Below are 27,056 nucleotides of genomic sequence, written 5' to 3'. Positions count from 1 at the left end.
CAAACTTGAGGCTTTTGTTACTGGGAAACACTTCTGCCTGAACTTCTACTGCTTTCTAACAGGATATCACAGTTCAGTTATACATTTTTTGTCTCTTACAAGTATGTGAATCAATGACATATGACTTAGTTTATCCAAAATGGAATCGTTGCACCCTGTGATAGCTTAAACTTTCTCAAAGTGTTTTCATCCACCTGTGACATCCTCCTTAAAAGCAGAGGGCCACAGGTGAGTTTGTCAGCTTGCCCTGAAGGCTGACTGAACCCAGACTGTCCAAAGATTATAGCAGGGCTTGTTCATGACCATATTTAATCATTGGACAATCTTGTGTAGTGACCTCTGTGTGCACAGGTGAAATTCTGACCCTGCTTGTTTAACAGCAATGTTTGTGTTTGTTGTTGAGGTTTTTGCCCAATGCTCTGCTAGGAGAACAGCTAGGGTAAGCAAAAATGCTGCTGAGCAGAGGAATAAGCTAGATCAGAAGAAGTCATAAGAGTTTTCTTGCATGTTCTTTAGCATACTGACTAGAACATGGTCATAACCTGTTTTAAGGACTTCCTAAAGCTGGCGGTTTCCAGGGCAGGCTGTGGCTCAGATTTCCTGTTCCTTTTGCTTTATTTCTTTAGCTATCTGCTCCTGCCTCTCTTCTCCTTAACTCTTATTCTTCCTTTAAATCAATGCAAATGCAATTTCAGATCCTGCAAGGCCCATCTGTGGACAAATGCTGGTTTCTTCTGCAAAAGAGAAAATAAACCACATACCGCATTTTGTTCTCAGGATCATCTGGGCTGCATGGGATTCTAGCAAGTGTGACAAGTGCCTGTAAGGTCTCTATAAACAGATTTTCCTAGTAATTTGCCCAAAAGGGCACTTGACTGAACATTGCAAGCAAGCTGTTCCTTTGCAATAGCAACCACAGAGATGCAGTACATGACAGTGTCTTGCCGGAGCTGTTTTATTAAATTTGGTTGATCTAAAACCCTTAGGTAAGTTTGAACTTGAACCTGGATTTTTCATCTCTGAAAAATGGCTAAATTAAAATATTTTAATTTTTAATACTTCATGAAGTACAGGTGTTTTTTGGCAAAAAACAACATCAGAGACTTTGCCAAGCACTGTTCAGAATAGCTTATAGTGGCTATAGGAATCAGGGTGTTGTATTTTCTTTTCCTGGGTGGTAGATGCTGAACATCCCTCCATTACCCGCAATTCTTGATGTGTTTTTCCACCTTACAAGGCTTACCTAGAGCCCGTCAACACATAAAGTGCTACCATATCTCCATTTTCAAGTTTCTGTCCCAGTGGTAATGCTTACAACTTCTGTGCTGGTCAGTTACAGGCAAAACCCCTCCATTTTTCCCTGTCTGCTGTAACACACTGGTGCATCCCATCATCCTTGAGTTTCATGGAGGCATCCACATAAACAGTTTTGCATGATCAAGGTCCATGCCCCATGTGTAATCAGTGATGGAAGCTGCTTGCTTTTCTAACAGCATGAGTTTGGATAAGGGTTGAGTAATGACCATTAACTTAAAATGTCCTACTGTTAGTCAGCCTGTCATAGCCTCCATGTTCAGAGTTGTATTTAATAATCTAGCCTCTCCTCTGCTCCTGCTTTAATCTTTGCTCAAAAATGGAAGCCTCTTCTGATAACTTTGAAATTACAAAAGTATTACACCCATTTTTCATCATTCCCTCCCTTTTGGGATAGAGGGAAGTAGTTGGCATGTTTGGACTCTGCCCTTGAAGATAAAGATGAGCTCGTTAATAATTTGAAGCCTTAAAGGCACTTCCTGAAAGGCAGTCATCTTCTGAGCCTTCTGGGGTTGCTCAACAACGAAGCAAGAGAGAGCAGATAAGAGGTTGATTGTAGTGGATTGTTTGTAGTATACATAGGCCATGCAGTTGTACAGCTGCACATTTCATCAAATAATCATTTCCTTGATTTATGATCATTATTAAATACAGACATAATTACTCCAATAAAACAATTGAGTCTCTTTCCTGCAGTCTCTCCCTGTTGTCTCTCTGCAATATTGAATGACAAGCACGCATCAAAAGAAAAGCATTTATGTCTTTATAGTGGACTCATTGTAGTGTCATGATCCACATGCTTTCATTTAATTATCTTACATGAAAAAGGTTTTTGGTCTCTCACAGGCTTAGGCAGGAATAGGGAGAAGCAGGGAAGGTGAGAGTGGAAGCACGTTTTGCCTTGCAGAGCTGCCTTTTACTTAGGAGAAATAAGGCTGATGTTATCACCCACTTTCCAGTCAAATTTGACAGGAGCATTTTGTTAAGCCACTTTCTCTGAGTGGGAATTCTGATGAATATGTCTCTTGTCTCCGGTTTCAAGTATTACTTTACACTGTTCTCAAGTATTGTTTGCCTTAATGGATGAATTATGGTAGGATGTCAGAGAAGCAGATAATTCACAGCCTCATTTTATAAACTGAGAACCAAAGGCACTGAAGCTTAACTTTTGCATAGCTGCAGAGCAGTAAATGGAGCCCAGGTCAGCCACCCAACATAGTCTTAGTTTGATGAAAATTTTGCTAAAGTGGCCTCAGTATTTCTCTTCAAGAAATTACAGCTACTGGAGAATGAAATTATTTTTTTCCAGGGACCTGCTTGAAAGTGAAATGGAGACAAGCATTGCTTTCAATATATTTCTGACACACTAATGCTTCAGATGATCTTTTTGCCACTAAGTTTATGTGTTGATAAAGTAGTTGTCTCCACTTGATCTGCCCACCTGCTTCATGAGTCTGTCCCTAAATAAGTGCAATAAAATTCTTACCAGATTTTGAGTAGTCAACTGCATAGCCAGTATCAGGACTTGAACACATTAATGTTGCTTGTGGGTTCCCTCTCTGCAGAGGATGTGTGTGGGGAACTCGTCAAATGGCCCTGAAGCAAGCAGGGCAGAGAGGACAGCTGGAAGGACTTTATGGGGGATGTGTGTTTGCTGCAAGGGTTACACTGGTATTTCATGGTGCTGCAGAAATCACATTTCCAAGCTCATTAAACCTGTTTTCTTTTCTCACTTCAGTTTATTGTAAATCAGTTTATTTACTAGTAAATTCAGCTTATTGAATGTAGCAAGCTATTTTGCAGAGGAACATCCTTTCTTGTATTAGTCATTTGGAGCATTCATCTTCCCCAGTGCTTAATTTTTTAGGCAGGTTGAATTTATAATTCAAGTGCTCTATGGGAGAGATTTATGCTCTTTAGGGAAGCCTGATCAACACCTTTCTCAGTGAGTGCTTGGCAAGAGCCACTGCTTCAGGAGTTCAAATCACCTTGCTGACCTTCACCAGCACTGTCTGACTCCCTGCACACCTCAATACAGGATATTAAAATGGGGCCTTTTCAGCCCCAGTCTGGTCTCCAAAGCCCTCCTCAGGTCTGTGATGACTGAGCTGAGGTTCTGGCACAGCTTCTCCAAACCTAACCAACACTACTTCTCATTCCCCTTCCTGAGCAGGCTCCTAAAACCATCTTAGGCAACACATCAACACATCAAGGGTCCTCAAAAACTTCTCAAAACCATTTTTTCCCTTTTCCTTTTCTTTGTTATAGCGTAGTATCTTTGTTCACAGAATAAAATTAACACCTCTTACTTCCCTGGTCTTGTAAACAGTTACGGGTAGCAAAGTTTTAAAAGGTGGGAAAGAACAATAACCCTTCTCACCCCCAACCAGTTGGGTTTGTTCTTTTTCTGTGGAATAACCTTTTTATTCCAGGCTTTACTTATTTTGTTGTGGGGTGTTTTGATTTTTTTGTTTTGTTTTGTTTTTAAACAAGCACAGCTACCAATGCATAGACCCAACTCTGTGTAGCTGTTTCGCTGAACTTGCCCATCCATCTGTACTATGTGTTGAGAGGATATATTTATGCTTTAGTTACTGGAGGCTCAGTTAAAATTTTGTTACCTTGCAATTTAATATTAATAGTAACTGACCCTTGTTTCCTAGTCTCCAAAACACATGGTGTCTTATTTCCTATTTATTGTTCAGAACGACTCTTCCTTTTTTCATATAATGGGCTTAGCAAAGAAGTGTCACTTAACCACTGGCAGTCGTTAATGTTCCAGCATTATAGTCAGTTTTCAACTTGAATAACCTGCCTATTGCTTATACTCAGTTGGGAATTGCTCAGCTTATGGTGTGAAAGGCTTCATTTCTCCATCTCTGCCACTGGAGTTGTGCAGCTGTAGGCTCTGAGTTATATTTATTTGGCAGTCTTTTCAAAGAATAATGCCCATGATTTGGACAAAAATCCACTTTTTGTTGTCAGTGTTGGTCTCTTCCTTTAGTTGCTTTCTCTCCATTACCCTTTTCCCCATCTTCTGTATTGATTTTAAAGTTACCAGTGTCTGTGACAGCTCATGCAAGTGCAGCATCTCTGGAAGTGTCAGGTTCGGGTCCAGGCTGGAGTCATAGAATCATAGAATCATAGAATTGGCTGGGTTGGAAGGGACCTCAGAGATCATCAAGTCCAACCCTTGAACCACCGTTGTGGTTGCTAGACCATGGCACTGAGTGCCACATCCAGTCTTTTTTTAAATATCTCCAGGGACGGAGAATCCACCACTTCAGTGGGCAGCCCATTCCAATGACGGATCACTCTTTCCGTAAAGAAATTCTTTCTAATATCTAACCTAAACTTCCCCTGGCACAACTTAAGTCCATGCCCTCTTGTCTTGTTGAAAGTCGTTTGGTAAAAGAGCCCAACCCCCACCTGGCTACACCCTCCTTTCAGGTAGTTGTAGAGAGCGATGAGGTCTCCCCTGAGCCGCCTCTTCTTTAGGCTGAACAACCCCAGTTCTCTCAGCCTCTCCTCATAGGGTCTATGCTCGAGTCCCTTCACCAGCCTGGTTGCCCTCCTTTGGACCTGCTCCAGGACCTCGATATCCTTCCTGAACTGGGGGGCCCAGAACTGGACACAGTACTCAAGGTGTGGCCTCACGAGGGCTGAAATATGCTTTTCCCAGCTACCCATATGCAGCAGGGCTATAGCTCTTCAGTGTTACCAAGTAATATTATTTCAAAAGCTCCTTATAAAAACATGAATAATTGGGCAAGTGACAAAGGACTTATTGTTTATTTTTTTGAACAATGGAAAATACCAGATAACCACGATTCGTTCCAGTTATTTAGTGTCTTTGTTCCAGAGCCATTTCGTAGGCACAGGATTTAATTCTGCTAGAATGCAGGAAGATGGTGACTTGTTTTCCAGCTTAAAAAAATAAATGGCTGTAATTTTCAAATTGCTTTACTAGGAAGATGTGTTTTACTTGCCCAGTACCAAAGCCTTAAAGCCTAAGGAATATGCTTTATTGTATATTACAAGTCTGAGGTTATTTTAATAATCAAATGAGACTATTAAATAGATGCTGATATCTTTGCTGTTCCAGGCAATACTACAGTTTGGAAAAGTTTTTTACTAAGGCTGATATTTGTAACCTGAGAAAAGTAGATTTGGCTTGCAAATAGGATCTAAGAAATTATCAAAATTAATACTAATACTAGCCAAAAAACGACTGCATTGAAATTTCATGGGCTGATCAAAGTTGGTCAAGCTTATTAAAGTGGGAAATGGAGGAATGTGCGCTTTTAAAAGAGAGAATTTGGGAGGAGGAACGCGTGCAAATAATGATTGCAGTCCTGCAGATGTCAGAAGCTGAGCTGCGTGAGGGTACAGAGCAGAGAGTGCCACCTCCTGGGGACGTGTGGAAGTGAGAGGTGCGGGATGGGAGGCGGCAGTGCGGGGATGCCCTGAAGGCAGTGTCAGTGATCTTTGAGGCAGTGCACAGGGCTGGTTACATCTTCTGGTCGAGGCTGCAGGTCTAAAGAATCTAGATATGGGAAAATTAGATCGAATCCCCTATTTTTATTTTTATTTTTCCAGAATCATATGATCATAGAAGGGCTTAGGTTAGAAGGAAATAAACTGTGTGTGGTTGTCTGCTAGCTTGCCAACTTTGCTTCTTATCTTTTGACATCTCAGTCCCTTTCCTCCTAAGTCTTCCATCATGGATTTGGTTCATGGCACGTAACAAGAATTAATCTCTTCCCAAGGTTGTAGATATCTTTGATGTCTGCCTGGTTACTCGCCTGGTTGGTTCTACAGTTGTCATGAATCTGTTTTACAATTGCTCTGGAAGCAACTTGGCACCTGCCTTCTGGTTGGCATTCCCACACTACAGGCAGGAGTCTCATCACTTGCCTCATGTTTTGTTTTTCAGGTGGTACCAGGGAGATTGGGTCTGCTCTCACCAGGATGTGTATGAGGCACAGAAGTATAGAGTCCAAACTCCGTCAGTTCTCAAGGTGAGTGGCCCTGTACCTGGCCCAGAGCTCAAGGTTTGTCTTTTGCTTCCTATTGGGAACATTTAAAGCTGTTCACCAGCTTTTCAGGTGATTGCTGATCATGTCACTGAGAACAGCTTCTGTTTTCTCCCCCACCGCACACTAAGTGTTGTGAACATGGCAAGATTTCACTACAAGTTCTGGGGACTGGGCTTGTCACCTCAAATCACCCTAAATTCTGCAAATTCCCACTGTTGGTTACTGTTGCTCAGTGCTGAGCAGGCGGCTGCTGCTGTCACTGATCTGTCTTTTTTTCTGGGCTTTAAACTTTGTCACTAATTTTTAAAGCAGGAGCAAGTCTTGTGTGGCTTCCTCAGCTTACTGGAGAACCCAAATAACTCTAAGTATGGAAAAGGAAAATTCTCTCATTCCCCTTTTGCTGTTAAGACTCTAGAGTTAATGGGAGACAATTATATCATGTGCAACCTGGGCTATACACAAAGACTCTACTTCTGTAGTAAGTAATAATTTGCACATGTGCCTTTTTTAACCAGACCTAAAAGTTATACTTGACCTTAGGTGAACCAAAATGGTGCTTTCCCATTTGGCTGATCATCTGGGATGGTTTTTTCCCTTTAAAAATAAAGATATTTGTGAAAATGGCTGTGAGGAGGCAACATTAGTCTCTAGTTAGCCCAGAGTTAGCTGCTTATATAATTCAATCCCAGTCTCATTAATCTAGTGGAGCATTACTAGTGCTGTATCATGGACTTCACAGGTGAGAGGTGAGGAATATTGGTGGGCAGGATGTTGTTTGTTTGTACAACTGCTCTGTCTTCTTGTGCATATACATGTATTATTTATCTTCATGGCTGCATGAACCTTTCAAGTTCCTGGAGTGTATATGTAAACTGCTCTTCCTGTAACAGATGAGTAAGATCTAGCTGTTTACATTGGCCCTGTCTCTGGTCATTCCTCTGGTTTACACTCTGTTCCTTACTGTCCTGAACTTCTGTGCAGTAATTTTGGTTGTCTTGTGGTGTGGACTTCTTTTCGATCCAGTCCTTTCTTTTGCTTTCTCCAGAGTAAACATTTTTATGTTCTGATATTTACATTGTGACACTGATAGCTGTCGCAGCAAAAAGTAAAAATACTCCAATATTGACCTTGGCTCTCTATATAAGAATAGGGGCATCTGCAGGATTTGATTGCTCTTTGTGTTTTTTCAACAAAATTAGTGCTTTAATTGACTGTCTGATAAACCCACTTCAAGAACAGATGGAAGAGTGGAAGAAAGTGGCCAATCAACTGGATAAAGACCATGCAAAAGGTAGTTACAGAGGAAGAACTCTTTAATAGGAGTAAGATTTTAATATCAGCTTTTCTTCCTCTTTTCATGTTTGTACTGGGGAACTGGATGATGTAATTAAATATGTATAGCAACTTTTCCCTTCTAAAACATTCCTTTTCCAAAATGCCTAATAATTTTCTAAACTTCGCATACACATTTTGAAGGGTTAGTTTCCAGGAGCCCAAGGGGTGGGTTGTTTTTCTAGACTGGTAAGCAGTGACTAGTTTTAAATCTGCTAGCCTACTCTCACTGTATGATCTCCAATAGTGCTGAGAACTGGGGATACCACCTTTATCCCTGCAAAGCCCTGGGGTGTAGTAAAAAGCAAACTGTAAGACCATGTTATTTCTCGGATGAAGCATCCTCCAGAGAATGCACAGCATGTAAAACACTCATCATTATATCTGATGAGATACAGAAATGTACACCTGGGGAGTGGGAAAGCTGTGTCGTTGGACATGGGATGCTCAGAGCTGCAGTGCTGATGCAGCTCCTCAGGCTTTCCTTGGGGAATGCAGAGAAGCCTTGCACAGCAAGAGCATGTTGGTAGATTTTTTGGCTTTGCAAAACTTGTATTGGGGATGGTAGTCTTTCTGCACAGGTACAGAAAGCAGGTTGCAGTTCACTACTGACCCCTGAAAATTGAAGTCTTTTGCTATGTCTGAAAGAAGCAGTATCACCATAATTTATTTTGGGGAGGAGAGAAAGGATGGGAAGAAGTGTGCTTGGCCTCAAAAAGAGGATTTGCTTCTTGTCCCACTATAGCTGTGGTCAAATAGAATACACTATATCAGCAACTCTTGAAACAGTTTCCACCTTGTGCTGCAGAGAGTGTTAAGCAGGTAGTGAGCAGGATGGAAGAATCACCTGGGTTCTTGCTGATAAGGGTAATCCTGGCCAAAGTGGCAGTGAGATGTAGGTTTAGTGAGTAGACTTAGATGTAGGGGGTGCAGTTGGCCCTGGTACAGTTCTGTGCCTGCCACCACCCTGCTTCTGTTTTTCCAGCTCTAGAAGAATAGTAACATTGATCTCCTTTGTTAAAGTGTATGTGTATATGTATATACATGCATACATGCCTTTTATATTTTTTTTTGTTTTTTAAAAGTATCAGTTTTCATATTTGGTACCTTTATTGAGCCTGGACTGGAGGTGGAATATTTTGTTCTGGGTTTTTAATTCTATGGGGATTTGCAGCTCATCTGAAAAATGAGGACAACTGCAGTGTGCTCCACTTCATCAGAAAGAGCTGGCAATGTGACCCTTCCTTGGGCAAACTGTATCACCCTCTCCCTTTGCCTGACTCTCATGATGGAGAGGGATCACAGGATATTATTTGCTTTGCCATTTCTGGATACTTGTTTTTGAACACAGATGTTTTGAAAAACCTATCATCTCTGTTTTACATTCCTGAGAGTGGATGAGTGTCTGAAATGAAAAGCACTCTTATTTTGTACTGTGTTCTCAGTTGTTATTTCTGTAAAGGCTTTGTTTATTTGGGAAAGATTTTGGTATGAGTGTGCTCACACCCTAAAATGTTACGTTAAGCCAAACATATAGAAGCTACAAAATGGGAGTTTCAAGCCACTTTGATTAAAAATAGTTGTCCTCTTAAAATTTGTAGTGTAATGTCTTTAAACAGCCCTTTCTGTGGAAAAATATTCCTTTTCATATTGAGTGTGTTGATAATAGAGACTGTGTTTTTTTAGAATACAAAAAAGCCCGCCAAGAGATAAAAAAGAAGTCATCCGACACACTGAAGCTACAGAAGAAAGCAAAGAAAGGTAACTTGCTCCATACCTGTACTGTTAAAACCCTTCTGTGCTGTGCTTATTGACAAAGATTGAACAGCAATAGGACTTGCTGTGGTAATAATTTGGTCCCCTGTAATGTATTCCTGGTACATACTAGAACACCAGGGTACAATTACCATGTGTCATTTAAATCATACATTGAATCTGCTGTCTAATATACAAAAGCCTGAAGGCTGTTTGTACAAAGTCAATCATGTTTTAAAAGAGCACTTTCTGTTAACTTATTCCTGTTTGAAACGTTGACACTGTAAATGACTTGTGCAGATACCTGTAAGTTTTTTCTAGAATCTTTTGGAAGAATATAAAAAAAGCCATTATGCAAATGTTCTGTAACTATTAACATTTCTCACTGTTCTCCCTTTCCATCACCTTTCTTTTTCTTCTTTTTTTTTTTTTTCTTAACAGCCTGTAATCACCTAAACCTTACATTATTCCTCAGAATATGAGAAAGTGGCATGGGTTGTTGTCAGAGGGAGGGCACTTGGCAACTATAGAAAACTAAAGATGAGTAAGAAAATAAAAGGAGTTCTCCACAAAGGCAATCTGTGCTTTTCAGCAGACAAATCTCATGCTTCTGTTGCTCTCCCACCATCATCTTGTCATAGGACTTTCATCATGATGTTGGTGGAACATGCATCACTGATAGCTGCAACCTTGCCATCACTAAGGGTTTTACTCTGCCAAGTTCAAACCCCATTAGGCTTTGGAAAAATGATACAGAGCTTGTGCAGAAGCAGACTTTCTTGTTCTCTTTCCTGCACTGGACTCTGCCCAGCTGGATAGGTGTGCTTTGAGCAGCTCTTGGCCTGCACGTTGCAACCTGTGCTTTTCCTCCTGCCTAAAAACTGTGAGCCCAGGGAACAAGCAAAATAAATGTTGGGCGGTAAATTTTGTGAACTTTTTATATCGTGTGCTATCCAGAACAGGTGAGCTCTCTGTAACTGTCCTTCCTAATAGGTGAGTCAATAATTACACTGGTAAAAAGCCACCTAACTGGAAAACGGTTCTGAGTTTCAGCTGGCTTTAGATAAGAGATGAGGGAGGGAGAGATGGAAGCCAGCAGGAAGGAGCTTAGCTCATCGGGCTCTCTGTATCTGTCTGTCCATGTACAAATTTACTGTTTCAGATCAGAATTATTATCTTTAGGAGGATACGAGTTCTTGTGATAAGATCTTATTTTGGGCTGATGTGTAAACGTGTTTCTCATTTTGTGTGGTGAGTTCTCTGTCTTCAGATCAACAGTTTTAGAGAATCTGTGCCATTCCCTCCGTTTCCTTTCCTTTTTTCCAGCCTTTCCTGGTCTCATGTCTTTTTGTCCCCATATGATACAAACAATCCATTGCATGATAGGTGAGAGCTGAGATAAAGATGTCTGTGATCTGGGAAGAAGAAACCATTTTTTGAGCCTATTTCTGTGAATTAGCAGCTATCTGGCTCCATCTCCCTTTCATCCTGCTTCTGAGTATTGAATAAATCAATCTGTAGTCTTGGAGAAGACAGCATTTTCTGTAAGGTGGGAAGAGGAAAGGAGCACTTAAGGTCTTGTGGAAAAAAACCCAACTATTCTTATACTGCAGAGAGACTCCTGGTGAGAGTCTAGGTGTCTCTCAGCAGTGGTTAAAGGAAGTGAACTTTTTCTTGGATTTTCTGTGTTTCTGTTTCTTTCCCCAAATGTGTGCCATGTGTTGTGAAGAGGGTCAGGACACTGGTGTCTTGTCCTTCTTTAGGAATAAACACATTTGAGCAAGGAGTGGAAAAGGCCTAGTTGTTGCTATCATTTTTATAGCAGCTCTGCTATGATTGAAGACTTTTTTTTTTTTTTTTTTTTTTTTTTGTAATGTCATTCTCTTGATTAATTTTACTGTTATGACATGCTCTTAGAGTTGTCAGGGAAATTGCTGTATTTCTGTGCTCTATCCCACAGAACTGCTATCACACACATGGTGATTGGGTCCAGAGCACAAACCCAATGGGACTGAGATGGGGTTAAAGCTGGTCACAGAGGGACACATACAGGGAAGGTGGAAGCAATGAATGCTTGCAGGTAGCCAGTACAGGGGAAAGGAGAAGCTGCAGTATTTTTGAAGAGCTGAGAGCTGTGCTCATGGCCCCTGTGGAGAAGAGATGCAGTGAGGTGCTGAGGCTCAGATACAGATGTGAGAATTTATGCCCCAAGCTGCTGGCCTTGTGGGTTCCCAGCATGAGCAGTAGGAAGAAGCCATCCTGTCTCCTTGGAATTTATCTACAGTGCTTAAATATAGAAGAAAAAAAAAAGAACAGAGAAGCAGATATTTTTTCCTCCTCTTTACCTTTTTGATCCCTACCTTGAAGAAATAAAGCCTTGGTCTGAGAGCAATGTCAAATGTTGTTATGAAAACTTTTTTTATGTACACGCCTTGGCAGATCTGTTTCATGTGCTATGTGATGAAGTACATTGCTTTTACTGTCACTAGGGGATAAAAAAAATTAAGAGGGGTTTATTAATAAGATGATAAAGCTGCAGAGGTGATTCTGCTTTAGGTCACAAGTAAGGTCTGAAAGGTCTGAACTGCAGCCAGGGAAGTTCCTGGGTGAACCTCTTGGGCAGACATGAGACTGACTGCATGAACATCTTACTGTGGCTTAACTCTCTTGTTTTCCCTGTCACTCAGACTTTTGTTGTTGTTGTTGTTGTTCTGTTCTTCTTCAAGCAGGACCTGTCCCTTTTGTTTTTATGTAAAGTTACTGTCTCACCCGTAGGAACTCTCTAACAACCAATTCATTCCTTTCCTAGCACTTTTAAAAACATTTTTGAGTTAACCTTACAATCATCTGTGGGGAAGCGAGATGTTTGCTGAATTTGGGATTTGCTTAAATACTGTGCATGCTTCCAAAAAAATCCTTCAAGCTTTTCCTGTTGTGACTGGAGGGGAAAGTGGTTTTCTGGTTTGGGCAGCTTCAGGTCTAGGAATTAAAATACAACTTCTGTCATTCACATCATGGCAGTGATTCCTTCCCATAGCCAAGAGCTGCAGCACATTCAGCAGCTCCTTGCTTCTTTCCTGCATCCCAAGATCATCTGGGAGAAAGGGCCCTGGGCTGCATGGCTTGTCCTGGCAAGAGGTCAGCACCCCACCTTAGCACCAAGGGGCTGAATTTGTTGGGGTTTGCCTGTCCTCTGGCTTGTGCGTGGTCTGTTTGTTCTGGTTCCACGCAGCCAAGTTGAAAGTTCAGGCTGAGCATTTAATATAATTTATTAGAAATTATGTTAGCAAAGTGGGTGTCTTAATTGCAATAAAGGTGTTTCCAAAGCTTGAAATGATGGAAAACACCAAGCTTTCCTAACAAAACAAAAAGTTGTTGAGGTTCATTTGGGAGTTTCTTAGAGCATATCTGGTAAAGTGACAAATCTGTGTGTTAATGAAGGTCTTGCATTTCAGAAGACTTTGCTTACAGGGATAATTTTCATTGTTTTTGTTGTCTTTGACTTAAAAAAAATTAAAATCCATAGGAATTCTAAATATATATAATCTAAATAAGATCCTGGTGTAGCTCCCTGATCCAGGCAGTCCCTGGGATCATGGTGATCTTTATGGCCTTTTCACTGCATCCTTGTTCCCAAGGGGAGCAGACCTGTAGGTCAGGCTGCCCACCCCAGCACTGAAATTGAGCTCTTGTCTGAACAGATGAAGCTACATAGTGCACATAACTCCATACAGCTAAACCGTTCTTTGTTTTCAGACAAACGTTGGACATCAGATATCAGCCCAGCTAACTTCAGTCAGCAGAATAATTAGGGATTTTTAAAATAAATTCCATATTTAGGTTTTTGCTGAGTCAAGGCCTCATAAGTGGATCCATTGCTTCTAGAAGCTGTTGACGCTATACTGAATTCAGAGGAGAGACAGCAGCTGTGGCTCTGCATGCAGCCATTTTGGAAGGTTTATAATATGTGAGTCTTAGTTTAGGAAAAAATGCAACCACAAAAAAAAAGTGATGAACTTAAAATGTAACTGAATGTGTGCATAGAATCTGGAGTGCAAGTTGTCTGTATTTTCTGTATTTCAGCTTGGCTATTAATTACGAGCTAGACAGGTTTCCCTTCTATCTATAACTTGACTGGGATGTTTCATTTTCAGGTTCTTCATGTGATGCGGTGTGTGAGCTTTGAGGAAGATGTTTAAATCCAAGCAGATTTGTGAAATGGAGTTTTATGTAACGCTCTCAATGTTTTAATGTGTTACTGTGAATACTCAGTTTTATCTCTAAGCTATCTCAGAAGTTACTGCAGAGTGCCCCTAACATCCAGTGCATTTCATTTTGTGTTCTCTCAATGCTGTGTCCAAACTCAGAAGCTCTACTTCTGATAATGCAGCAATTTTTGACAGGCTTTTTACTTTTAATGAAGTCTAGAGAGGAGAACATGATTATTAATATACTCTAGTATTTCCAAAAGTACTTTTTCTCCTCCTTCTTCTCATTAGTAATGATGACCTTGTGTTTTGCAGCTGTTTTTGTGTTACACTCTGGTCTTTGAAGCTCTAATACTGTTACACTCCTCTCAAGGATGATTGTGCAATCCCTGTGACTCTTAACTGAAAGACATAAAGCTCTTCAGTATAATTAGAACTGAAGAACATCTCAGTTCTTAAAGCAAATGCTGACCTTCTCATTCAAGTACTTAGCATTTTTTCTTCTCATCACTTGTCCTGTCTGGAGAGGCCTTCTGGGGAGGCAGGATCTCTGGCCAGACTCTTTGTCCTTCAGGAAAGAGCCTTGTTCTAAATTGATCAAGTGTAGCATGATGACTGCAGTGAGAGCCAGGACTCACTGTGGAGTCAGTGTGACACAGCTCAGAAGGAGAGAACCTAATGAGCAAACCATCCCTATCTGTTGCAGGGAATAAATACTATGTGAATGAGGCCATGGTGCCTGTGAGGTTTTTTTGGTGTTTTTTAATTCTTTGCCCCTATAAACTTACAGTGTAAGCTTCCCTTTATAAACATTTAGTGAAGACATGCTGCAAAATAAATGGGGATTTTTCTCTGATTTAGTTTTATTCTTTGTGTTCTGAATGCCTCTTGATAGTTTCCCACATTTTAACAGCAAGCCAGGTGTATTGCAGAACTTTATGTATTAAGTTTTTTAATTAAAAGAAACATATCATGGTTAATCTTTTTGATGTTCTTCCTCATTGCATCAGCAATTAGTTTTTAATTTAATTAACAATCTATTAATGTAATTGCATTAGAGAACATCAAAAAGTGCTGTGGTTACTAACACAGCACCAACCTAGAGTTTTGCAAATTCAAGTTCCCTCTTCCCTGTGAGGGGATGAGCTTTGTGCCTCTTCGTCAGCTTGACCAGAGTTTGATGGTTGTTTGTGTTGTGCACTTTCTCTGAAGCACTGGTTAGCATGTTCTCACCTAGAAGTATGCAAGCAAAACAAAGTTCCTAAACTGATTTAAGTCTCCTAAAATAAAACTGGATGGTAAATAGCCAGGAGTTTAATTTGCAACAGCTCATCGCGAAGCAGCACGGACACATTTGTCTCTATCATCAATGGAAGAAGTCAAAATAGTCTACTCCAAACTGCTCACTTTCTTCTTTTGGCACTGATGATAATGTCTAAACTCTAGGAATGCTGGAATACCAGTTTGACTTTTTTTTTATTTTCCTTTCTGTGTCAATTTTGTGTCCTGCAATTTCTCACCATGCGCACCTGCCTGACAGCTGAGGCTCTGGGTAAGTCTGTGCCATGCTGTAACCCTGGTGGCTGGTTTATTGTAGCCCTTGCTGTGGCCTCTCTATGGTGTCTGGTCTCCACTAACTGCCTAGACTTTAATTTCTAATGAAATTAATAATTGCCTAATCTTAATGAACAAACCATCTTTTGATTTATTTTCTTTTGGCATATAATTGGAACACTGCAAAAGAAGAAAATCTGTGTTGTAGATAAACCTCTGGTTTATTTTAGAAAGGGATTAACATGGAATGATAAATCATGTCACAGTTGAGAGAGAAGTTAAATGGAATAGTCAAGTCATCGAGGTGATGTTCAAATAATTGAATTTCTCATTGTTAATATGACTTTTAAAGTCTAGAGCTTAAAGTCCTTAATGTTGTTCCTTGTAAACCTGTGATCCAACTCCCCTCTGAAAATCGCATGCACCTTTCTTAACCAACAGATAAGAAATCACTGTATTTAACTTCATGCTGGGGAAGGGGTGGAAATCAGCATCATACCTGATTACAACTCAAATCTGTTTTGATTGGAGTGCTTTTTTATTTGTATTGTAAATTTAAAGCAGCTGCCTTGAGATCTTGTGAATGAAATGTGTTTCTGAATTTGAGGGAAATAAGTATACCTCCACTTTTAGGTGTAACGATGTAGGTGTTGCCTTTTGGAGAAACCTAGGTTTAAATCAGGAGACCCTCAACCACAAGGCACCTTGGAGCTCATGGAGCTGGGCACTGCTGTGCTTGTTGCTTGTCCTCATTTTTGAAACCACATTAAGTGTTCTTCCTGGTTTGTAGTTCAATCTGGATTTTTTTTTTCTAAGGGACAACCTAATATTTTTTAACATTAGCAGCTGATTCAGATCTCCACTAACCACCAGAAAGACTCAGATTTGGTTCCTGCAGGGGTTTGAAGTTAATCCCAGCAATGGGGTTTTCCACCTTTCCATTGATGGTGGCAGAATTCTTCCATTCTCAGCTTAGATTCATATTAGTTTATTTGTTGGCTTTACTGTGCAGGACTTTGAGGGGTTATTCATCCTGGCAGCTGAAGCACATATGCTCTGATACTGAAGAAGTGGTCTGAGAATAAATTACTTGGAGCCTGCTTTGGTCTGTACAAGTAGAGGTGTACTCAGCATTGCCTCATACATTCTGCTACTCTGTAAAGTGTCTAGTATTGAATATTCAGGTTCTGTGCAGGTATCTAAAAAAAGTGCAAGGGAGCACTCTTTAAATGAGAATGTGGAAAATAATGATTCCACCAATATTTGCTTCATTAATTTTTCAAAAACAGCATTACCTTTACAGCCAGATTTGCACCAAGAGTATCTAAAAATTGTTGTTCTTTGCTGTTTCTCACAGCTTTGCTAGTTCAAGTTGTCTTATAAAATACAGGCATAAAATTGGATTGGAAATTATATTTACTTTTTTCCTCCTCCCTAATATGTTTCCTTTACTGAAGTGCTTTTCCAGCAATGGTTATTTCAGAAGCTGCATGAGGCTTTCAGACAGTATTTACACAGAATGCTGTAAAACTGATGTTTTAATGCATGTTCATCCTTTAAACTCTTGCATGTCATGGTAATGATGTGAAGCACCTGCTCTGAAGGTAACATACTAAGACTTGGAGTAGCAGTGGATTCATGTTACTGTTGATGAGAAGCAGTTCAGCTCTCCACAGTTCATTAGCTGTCACTTGCCTGTGTCAATACACAAATCCCCAGGCTGCAGGAGCACGGTGCTGTTCGAGTTCTCCCACCTACAACTTCTGGTCTTGCATTTCTGCTCCTCTCTGCAACACCAAAGCTCCACACTGAAAAAGGCAGCACTTGAATTTCTCCTTGGTTTTCAGATGGTTGACTTGTTCTTCTGATTACAATTGGACATGCTCTGTGTAGTCATTCCTACATCATGTTAATGTCTGGCTGGCTCCAGACTTGACTTGTCACTACCTTTAATACTTTTGACCACTTCTAATGTGGATTGTTTGGGTGGGTCATTCAAACCTTTCTGCAGCTGGGGTAGGAGTGTCCTTAGAGGTTGCTGCACCATGATGAGACTTTCATGGCACTTATTTTCTGTCATTATGGTAGTTGTATTGCTTTGGGAATGTTTCAGAATGGGTAAGAGAATGTTGAGAATGTGGGATAGGGAGAATGGTTGATTTCTGAAGTTCCCTATGAAAGTGTTCCTCATGTCCACAAGAATAGTGCAATAATTTGCCAGGAATGCAGTAGACAAGTGACCTTCCCTTATTAATTCAAAGGGTAAAGAACTGCATCGCTTTCCCTTGGTCAGTGTTGTTTTTTGAGATCAGTGGATTCAGAATAGCAGAGAAGGTGATTGAGGAGCAGAGGTGACCAGCAATTGCCCCTCACATCCTTCATGTCCCCTGGGTGTAACGATGCTGTCATGGGGCTGCAGTCTGCTCAGTGAAGGAAAGTGGTTAAACTGGGCAGAGATCTGTCTCAGTGCTGTGGGAGGCAGCTGGTGATTTGGGGAGTGGGAAGAGTTATTCCTGATTTCAAAAGATTTGCTAGATTGATGCCTGCATTGTGGAGCTTTCAAAGGATGTTAATAAAGCTTTCCTGCTCCTGAAAGATGAGTTGCAAGGAGACGTCAGGAGGAAGCTGTTCATGACAGGTAAAAATCTGACTTCAGAGCCTCATCTAAATGATTCACCTGAGCTTGTTTCCTGCTCTGAATTATTCCCCAGGCATCTTGTGTGTTTTCATTGGCCATGCAGGTGTCCAAAAGCCATAGTGCAAAAATGGGTCCATAAAAGTAGGAGTGAGGAAATGGTATGTCTGCTGATATAGTGACTCACTTAAAGGCATAAAACAGAAACATTGCAGAAGTACAGAGGATGCTGGGGAGCAATGCAGTTTTACACATGCTTTTGCCAAAGGGCTAAAATACACAACTTGGACATTATCCTAATAACTTTAGAACTGAGTAAGCTACACAGGTGTAAATGAGCTTTATTTTTACACCATGTTTTGAGTGCTCTGTTGCTCTGGTCCAAGGTGTGGTGCTCTGTGACAACCACAGAAATTACTAGAATTCACTGCAGTTGAATCCTCTTTATCAATAGAGTTCAGTTTTCAAAGTGTATGCATTTCTTAGTGAATGCATTGATCTGTGCAGTTGAATGCATTTAACAAAGATTTACTGTGTTAAGTTCATAATCATATGGTGAAGCAGCTGAACATTTACAGCAGCTGAATTTAAACGCGTGTGATTTAGTTTACAACTAATACATTTTGCATATGGTACATTCATGGTATTAAGCCAGTATCTAGGTTTAATCAACAGATTCTTTTACCTGCTGTAATTTCCAGGCAGCTCTCAAAATAAGGGGTCTGTGCAATAATGCAAATCTCAGTTTCCTAAGGGCTTTGAAAGAAGAGCTCCAGACTAGTATAGAATGTTTAATCACTGCATCTGATAGCAAAGAAAAGTATGGGGAAGGGCCTGAAATATACAAAATAATATTCAAGCAGAAGGGTGGCAGTTGAAAGGACACAGGACCTTCAGGGAGTTATCCAAAAGTTTTCTAGAACTTGTTTCTGGCAGATTCTGATTTTGAGAGAGTAAGCAGATGCCTGCAGCTTCAGAGTCAGTTATTTTTATTTACTTCTAAAACAGTTTTATGATCACATTGCACCAGTCAGCTCAGAAACTTGGTGTTCCTGTGGCAGTCTGGTACCCAGGTGGCCTTGGTGGTGGCTGTTCCACTGCACAAGATTCTTCTAGGGTACATGGCAGAGTTATACTTGTGGGTATCTGTGCAGTTTTTCTTGGTCTAACTGTACAGAAGAGATCTGGATATATCCAGTCTGTAACATGGATAAACCAGCATGATTCTCTTTGCTTCCATCCCTACTTTCTTTTCCATGGTTCTTTTGTATCAGTGCCAAGGAGCTGATGATTTAATCTCAAACTGAAGTATTGAAGAAATACATATGACAAAAATACACAGGTTTTCCTTTGTAACTCTGACCTTGAGTCATCTGCACTGTGTACTACATACACTAAGAGACTTTTTTCTTCCTCTTGCTTGTAGCTTTAAATCCTCCATGCATGAAGGGTTATTGTCCATAAAAATTGGTTTGGGGTAGCTGCTTGTAACTCACCCACTATTTTTCAATGTTATCTTCCTGGCATTTAGCAACAGTGATGTGGATATGTACCTGGATGCTTAATTTGCATGTGGTGGCATTTCTGGTTTGAGACAAATTTATATAACTGAGGTTCTTTGAAATATTTATGGGTGTAAGCTGCAGGAAGACATCTTGCAACTGCAGCATTGTTGGCCCAGTAACACTATGGCTAAGAAGCAGCTTTTCATTCCTAGAGGTATAAATTTTTGGCATGATGCAGAGTAAGCAGCTGGTGCAGAATTAGGTACTTAACTGTCACATGTGAATTGACTGTAATTAACACAGTGAAGCTGTTTGATTGCAAAACATTGGAATTTATTTGTTTATTTCTATAGAAATTTACATGTATTCAGTAAAATTCAGGTCTTATTTTGGTTTGGACTTTGGAATCCCATACAGGAGATTCAGTCACTCATGTAATGGCACAAAGCTGTCATTAGGACTTTGCTGAACACAGAAGTAGGTAGGAAAAGGAGTAAAACTGGAGGAAGTGATTAATACTCTCCCAGCTTGTAAGATGCTGTTTTTCAGCAACCACGATGTGAAGGGTTTCTTCTACCGCTAACACTCTGAAAAAGTCCTTATGTGAAATTCTGTCTTTGGCTTGTTAAAACTTTTAAATTGAGATGGATTTCTATTCTGTGCAGGTGGGAAAAAATAATGCTATGAAATTCTTGATTGAATTGGGAAAGAATACTTTCCTAACTTGAATCAAGGGGAAATGCTGCTAAAGACTTGAATTGCAAAAGCACAATCAACAGCAGTCCTGCAAATAACGTTGTCCTCCACGGAGATCCACAGTTCTGATAAAATGTACTCTTGATTGTTTCCTGCATACAGGACGGGGTGACATTCAGCCCCAGTTGGATAGTGCTCTCCAAGATGTCAATGATAAGTACCTGCTGCTTGAGGAAACGGAGAAGCAAGCTGTCAGGAAAGCTCTGATCGAGGAGCGCGGGAGGTTCTGCGCGTTCATCTCCATGCTGCGGCCTGTGATAGTAAGAGCTTCCACTTCAAGTCAATACAATTCACAAATTAGATGAGTGGCCAAGAGCCTCTAAAAAGAGTAGCTTGCTAGTCTTAGGAATGAATCTCTAGAGCCCTAGAAACTACCCAAAATTCAGTCTGCATCCCTGCCTAGCAAGTGGTGAGTGTTGGGCTCTTTCTTATGGGCATTTGGCATAATTCAGCATCCAAAGACACTGCGTGCTTTCAGTATGAATAATGGGAAAACAATGGGCACAAAGACTTTTAAGTGTGCTTGAGTTCCCTAAGCATACTGACCTGAGACATTAATAATGCAATTTTTCCACCACTTTTCTTTTTTCTTTTTTCTTTTTTTTTTTTTTTAACACCACATTTTAATATAAATCTTCCTTACTCCAACTGCAGTGCTAGGACTGATAAATGTTTCAAGACCTCCCTTGTGTATATAATGACATTATCTGACAGATTGCAGGCTGCTTCCATGCAGTTTTCTGGCAGCTCTTTTCCCTCCTACATGACAGCTTTTTCAGTTCATTGAAAAGATTTAAGTATATTTTCATAATCTCAGGTTGTCTGAAGCTCAGCAATGAGGTATCTGTGGCTTTGTGCAAGCATGATGTGTTTCTGAAGGGTCTCCAGTGTACTGGGAAAAATGTTCCCAATGCTTGTTTACAAAGAGCATCAATCTCAACAGAAAACAATGATTAGAGAAGTAGGGAGGGAGTGGCTGAGCAGGGGGAGGGGAATTGCAGACTCTGAGGACTTGGATGAAATGCCCATGCTAGCTAAGGGATTACTATGGTAATTTACAATGCAAGAATCATCTGAGTTAGCTGTTGATGTAGCTTGAGCCACAATGAATCACAGATGTTTTAATGCTCTCTACCTGGTGTAGTGACTTTATTGCAAGGTTCATAAAAAATAGCAAAAAGTGAGAGTTTAACACCTGTCTAGGTACAGGATTTAAATACTTAATGCACATTAGTGAGTACACATAGAAGAGTTAAATCTTTTTCACATGCCTTAAAAATTACACTCTTTTTCTGAAAATGTCACAGACAAAAGGCTGAGTCTTACTGATGTGGGAAATTATTTCTGGGCATCAGAATTTAGAGCAATGTTAAAGTAGTTATAAAACTCTAAATTAATCCAACTCTGTTTCATAAATAGCGATTGCTTAATGGGCAAAGACATAGCAGCTCCACTGGACCTTACCACAGTCATCAGCAAAAAGAAAAAAGGTCATGTATTGTTTTATGGGTCTGGGTTTTACAATGAAGTCTGTGACTAGCCTTGTTCTTTTGTCTTTTCAGGAAGAAGAAATATCAATGCTAGGTGAAATAACCCATTTACAAACCATATCAGATGACCTGAAAAGTCTCACCATGGACCCACACAAATTGCCATCTTCAAGTGAACAGGTTAGCTCTTGATACTTGAGAACCATTTTTATTTGTAGTTTGTACCAGTTTTCTTTTTCTGTTATAAGAAATAGTGACTACTCATATGTAGTGGCATAATGTTGTGTTTTGTAGATGCTTCGCTGCAGCGAGATAATTTTTAACATAAGTAATTTTAAAAAAATAAATTTTGAAGTACCAACTGTGTTCTCCTGAAGTATTTACTGAGACCAGTGTGAAGTGGTAGCAGCAGCCTTTTGGAGTATATGAAAATGCTCAATTTCTGCTGAGGGTTCATGAGGAATAAGTGTCATGTCCTTGCCCTGTGTTTAAGCACCCCTGTCTTTCTATAGTCACAAGATTGCTGGGAACAGATAGCTTTTTGGAGCCCAACACTTGAACATTTTTCCATTCTGCCTTAAAATTCACAGGAAAATGTGTATCATTAAATGACTCCAGATACGACCTTTTCCTCCAGTCCTGCTGTGCAACCTCAGGGTTTTTTTGCTGTGCTTTAATGAACTTATCCTTGACCTAGAAGTATAAAGTAGGAAAGCTCTCCTGTATTTGAAAATAGGATCTTTGATTAATTTTTATAATGTGTCAGTTTTTAAACTCTTAAGTCTGAAGTATTTTTTAAGGAAAAAAAAAATCTTAACAAAACCAAAGAAGCTCCCAGTCTAGATAAAATAAATCTCTAGTTTATTTTTTTAAGATTTTTCTATTTAAATCTGAATTTACCTTCTGTGATAGCATCCCTAGTGTTGAAGTATGGTAGTCTGTAAAGCCAAGGATGAAGTTGACTCTCCTGTGTAATATATTGCATGTAATTCAGGAAGAGAACTGAGACTGGGTCAATTAGCACTGGAAGTTTGTAGTGGTGACAAGTGTTGTATGACAATCAGATGCGTTCTATTAATAGGGGAAAAAAAATTTCACATCCTTGATGCTATTGATTATCTTTCATCAGGTAATTTTAGATTTGAAAGGTTCTGATTACAGCTGGTCTTATCAGACTCCTCCATCCTCTCCCAGTACTACCATGTCCAGAAAATCTAGTGTTTGCAGGTAAGTAGAGTGGTAATATTTAATTTTAAGCTGTTTGGGGGCAAAGGGAGGCAAGTGCAGACTGGTATGGATTTTTTTGCATACTTAAGTAATGACTCTTAATGAAATCAGTCCCTTATGGTCTTTATCTGGTTAAGTGTGTGACTGGGAATATTAAAAAGGATGGGCATGACTAAACAACTTTAGAACTCAAGACAACTTGAAGATGCTTTTGATTCAGTTCTCTTGAATCCATTTTGGATCAAAGAGCAGACTGTACTGATCTAAGCTCTGAGATTGTTCATTCATAATTTCCTTTTTTGTTTCCCATGTGATAACTTTTTAGATTATTCTAAGTAGCTGTTACTAATCAGTAAGTTAAAGTATTTGAAAAGGAAAAACATACTTGGCAATTGCCCTATCAGTTTGGTAGATGGAAATGCTTTTTTGATACAAGTTTTTTTGACTGTTTAATGCTGTCTAATGCTGTCCTGAAATATGTTGAAACACTGGATTCTGTCTATGCTTTCTCTGTAAAAACTGTTTTCTCTCACAAAACAGTTTATTAGCATGTTGCCCCCATACCCTGTTGTCTACTTTTACTCTTTCCTTTTCCTGAAAAGGAAGATACCCTATTGTGTATTCTGCTCAACACCTTCCTAGCTGCTCTCGAATGATTATCTTTTGGTTTGCTTTATGAAGAATATACTACAGGTCCCCTGTGTATGAGCAAAGTTGCCTATAGCATGTCAGAGCAAGTGAACATGACTTCTTCTATGTACCTACTTGTCTCTGCATGCAGATATATATAAAAAAAAACCTCCATTACTTTTATATATATATGTGAAAACATGCATATTTAGAGCAATGAGCACAGGCTTAAAGATGCAATATCCTGAAGCTGTAAAAGAAAATGGCAAGAAAAGCAAAAAAATACATCATCTGTTCCTAATTAACTTCACCATCTTGTGTAGTAAAACCTGTCCAGCAACAAACTGTACACGTGTAAAATAAGGCAGAGTTCCTCTTCCCCTGCTCCAGGCTAACTTGTACATCTTCTGTGTCTGTGGCATTTGTGAACGGGAGTTGCAGTCCTTGCCCATGTATCCTTTAGAGCCATCCTTTCAGCTAGTTAGTGAGCTCCTGCCAGTGAAGGTAGGAAGCTGCCTTTGGATTGATGCATCCTGCTAGTCCTGCTCGACCACATCAGCAGGCAGCTTCAAAGGCTCCCACATTGTGGCTTGCATGTTGTTGCCATCATTCATCAATACTGGAGATCAAAAATCAATCTCTTAGTTTGTAAAAACAAGTATTATTTTCATAGATATTAATTTGGGGTTCAAATTCTCTGATCATCTTTCTTACTAACTACAGCTACAAACTCAAGAGGCTTTTCTTCACTCAGTCTGCTGTCCCTTACTTTTTTTCTGGTAGAAAGCCTTCATGTGAGAGAAACTTGTCCCAGGTGCTTTTGTGGCGTGGGCTTTTAGCAATGGTTTCAACAGTCTGGCACGTTGGTCTGCTGACTGAGGGCAACAGCATGCCTAGGGGCAGACTTTTCATAGAATCCTAGGTGAACTGTGATGCCTTTGGATCCCCTGCTAAAGATCCCTTGAAAATTTGGGCCGTGATGCAAGAGCAACAGGGAGTAAGTCAGGAGCAGGAACGAGCAGGGCTTTTTTGTGCAAGTGCTGTGCAAATGCTAGAGAGGGCATGGTAGCAATCCCTTTGCAACCCCCTAACTTGACTTCGAACTGCGTGGTTACAGAATTTGATGATTTGAGTTAAATTCAAAGTAAAATGCCATTTTCTCTCTGGTCACAAGGGATACTGCAGCTGCTTATGGTTCTTTACTGATATATATGTGCATATATATATATATTTAAATTTGTCAACAGTTTTTCTGTTCCGGTTTATGCTGCCTGTTGCTAGAGACATGTGGAATGTTAATTGTACTGTATATGGGTCTCTCCCCACCCCACCCTTGTGTCTTTTCCTCTCCCCTTTCCTTTCTCTGTTCCTTTTGTCTCTCACAGCAGTCTGAACAGCGTTAACAGTAGTGATTCCCGGTCCAGTGGCTCGCACTCGCACTCACCTAGTTCACACTATCGCTATCGCAGCTCCAATCTGCCTCAGCAGGCACCCATGAGGCTGTCCAGTGTGTCCTCCCATGATTCTGGATTCATGTCCCAGGATGCTTTCCAGTCCAAATCGCCATCCCCCATGCCACCAGAAGCACCTAACCAGGTACGTGCAAGCATGAGAACAAAAACCTGAGCGTGAGCTGAACTATAGAACTTGGCTCACCTTTCACAAAGAGTATCTGGTGTGGTTTCAGGGTACCTTGGAGTCAGGTTAAACACTGAGGGCGAGGTTTGTCTCACAGCACTTCGTACATCTAAAAGCATCTGATGTTTGCTGTCATCCTGGAGGGAGCCTAGATGCCTAACTTTCAGATATGTAGAGATGAGAAAGAACAAGAAGTCCCACCTTACAGGAGGGAATAAATCTTCACTCTGCCCACTCAGGTTACCAGTTAATATCCTGCACAGACTGAAAGTTTTTGATATCTGGTGGCTGTTTACGCTTTAATGGACTGGTGCCAGAACAGCCTTCTGACAGTATTGATACTGATACTGGTGGTTTCAGCATCAGTGAGACTTGTAAAGGGCCTGAAATATGCAAAATTCCATTCATATTTAATACATGTTATATTAATATTAAATTGGTTCCACTGTTTTTCATGGCATCCCTTTCTGTGGATACCCTGCTCTTTTTAACTCTCAATTGAGCACCTTGCAAAAGTAAGGTGTATGAAATGAGAGGTATTTTTAATTCTTTATGGAACCCATAAGACATGGCTGCTTGTGTGCTCATATAGGATAGTGTCCTGAATTCGGTCAGACTAATAGAATTTCACTATAAGTGTAAGACAGAATTTTCCAGAGCATTTTGTGGTCTGCAGAAGGAAGTTGCTGCTTTATTTGTTCATGGCATCATTCCTACGAAAACCAGCTCGCCACCTGCAGGCAGAGGTTTGCATGCCTCCATGGCATGTGTCTTCCAGCACTGGATTATTTTTTCTGTTTTGGGCGCTCTTTTAACAAATCATATCTCAACTGCAGTGTTTTTAAAACAAGGCTGAACTCCTATCTCACACTATAAATCCCATCATAAATCTTAGTTAAAAACTGCAGTGGACCTAATATCCTCTTGTTGACTATCAGTCATTTTTAATACACCTTGAGGTCACTGGAGAAGATTGTCCTTTAGTTTAATAACTATAGTTACACTTCTTTTCATATGTGTAAGAACAATTGATTTTGTAGGTGATGATAACTTTAATCCTCACAGTCAGTAAGCAGCCAACAGCTTCAGTGTTAGTGGTTACCAAGTGTTACCTACACACTTAAGCCACTCCTGGACCACCTTTGACAGCACACAGACCCATACTTCTTGCAGAACATTTAGGAAGCAGCAGCCTTAGTGGACATTTTAGGGTATCATCCAAAACAATACTTGTTCATTTAGGTTTGGAACATGTTCTCAAGGGAAGGTCACCAATTCCTTAATACATTTACCTCTTCCATTTTAATAGAAATGCTTTGTTTACAAATTAATACATCTTCTGCAATGTCCCCAGTCTGGACACATCAGCATTTTTTTATAGATGACATATTGAAAAACTTTGTGCACATTAATGAAATGAATGTTTTGTTTAGATTGGCTATGGCTAACCTAAGTGAAATGCAAAAAAAAAGTAAATGAGCAGTAATAAAGTAAACTGGAATGGTAACAAGGTAAGGAAGTTGACTTTTAAGATATGCACATCAGTTACACATGCTAGCATCATCTTTAGTTTTCTTAATATACACTGCACCTGCACAGAAGGGCAGTAATCTACATGATGATGCTCCATTTGCAGATGAGGATGTAACTTTGCAGTATCCCTTAGCATGGAAAGAACCCAACACCTCTCTTTGCAAGTTACCCTGTTAAACAGGAAGGAGAACTTAGGCTGGTATCGGCTGGCAGAACATCCTAAAAGTTGATGGGAGCCATGCTGATTCACACCAGCTAAGTTCATATGCTTTCACTTCATTTTAGACACTGTCCATAAAGTTGCAAACTGATCCAAGCATCACTTGAGCTATTCATGAGCTGTAGAAGGCTGCAGCAGTGTGGCATTGACTTGACAAGTGTAGTGTGTTGGTATGAGAAACAGGTTTGTGCTCTGTATGTCTCTAGTTCTGTCTACCTTT

The 27,056-nt window shown here is 40.1% G+C and overlaps 1 protein-coding gene across 17 annotated transcripts in view; it reads left to right on the top strand.

The window, feature by feature from the left end:
- MTSS1 (MTSS I-BAR domain containing 1) overlaps window positions 1-27,056 on the top strand; it is a 123,971-nt gene that overhangs the window by 83,048 nt on the left and 13,867 nt on the right. For 9 of the 17 annotated variants that reach the window (XM_030445748.1, XM_030445747.1, XM_030445740.1 and 6 more), the window contains 8 exons: window positions 6,251-6,335; window positions 7,553-7,644; window positions 9,372-9,446; window positions 15,189-15,200; window positions 20,201-20,358; window positions 21,661-21,768; window positions 22,718-22,815; window positions 24,831-25,041. In XM_030445748.1, the coding sequence (XP_030301608.1) occupies window positions 6,251-6,335; window positions 7,553-7,644; window positions 9,372-9,446; window positions 15,189-15,200; window positions 20,201-20,358; window positions 21,661-21,768; window positions 22,718-22,815; window positions 24,831-25,041 (839 nt within the window). The remainder of the gene's footprint in view (window positions 1-6,250; window positions 6,336-7,552; window positions 7,645-9,371; window positions 9,447-15,188; window positions 15,201-20,200; window positions 20,359-21,660; window positions 21,769-22,717; window positions 22,816-24,830; window positions 25,042-27,056) is intronic. The other 8 variants (XM_030445750.1, XM_030445746.1, XM_030445741.1 and 5 more) reach the window with 3 other exon arrangements.

This window comes from Calypte anna, chromosome 2 (assembly GCF_003957555.1).
Source record: "Calypte anna isolate BGI_N300 chromosome 2, bCalAnn1_v1.p, whole genome shotgun sequence".
NCBI lineage: Eukaryota > Metazoa > Chordata > Aves > Apodiformes > Trochilidae > Calypte > Calypte anna.
Note: the sequence above shows the minus strand (reverse complement) of the source record. Positions and strands in the feature narration are given on the sequence as shown.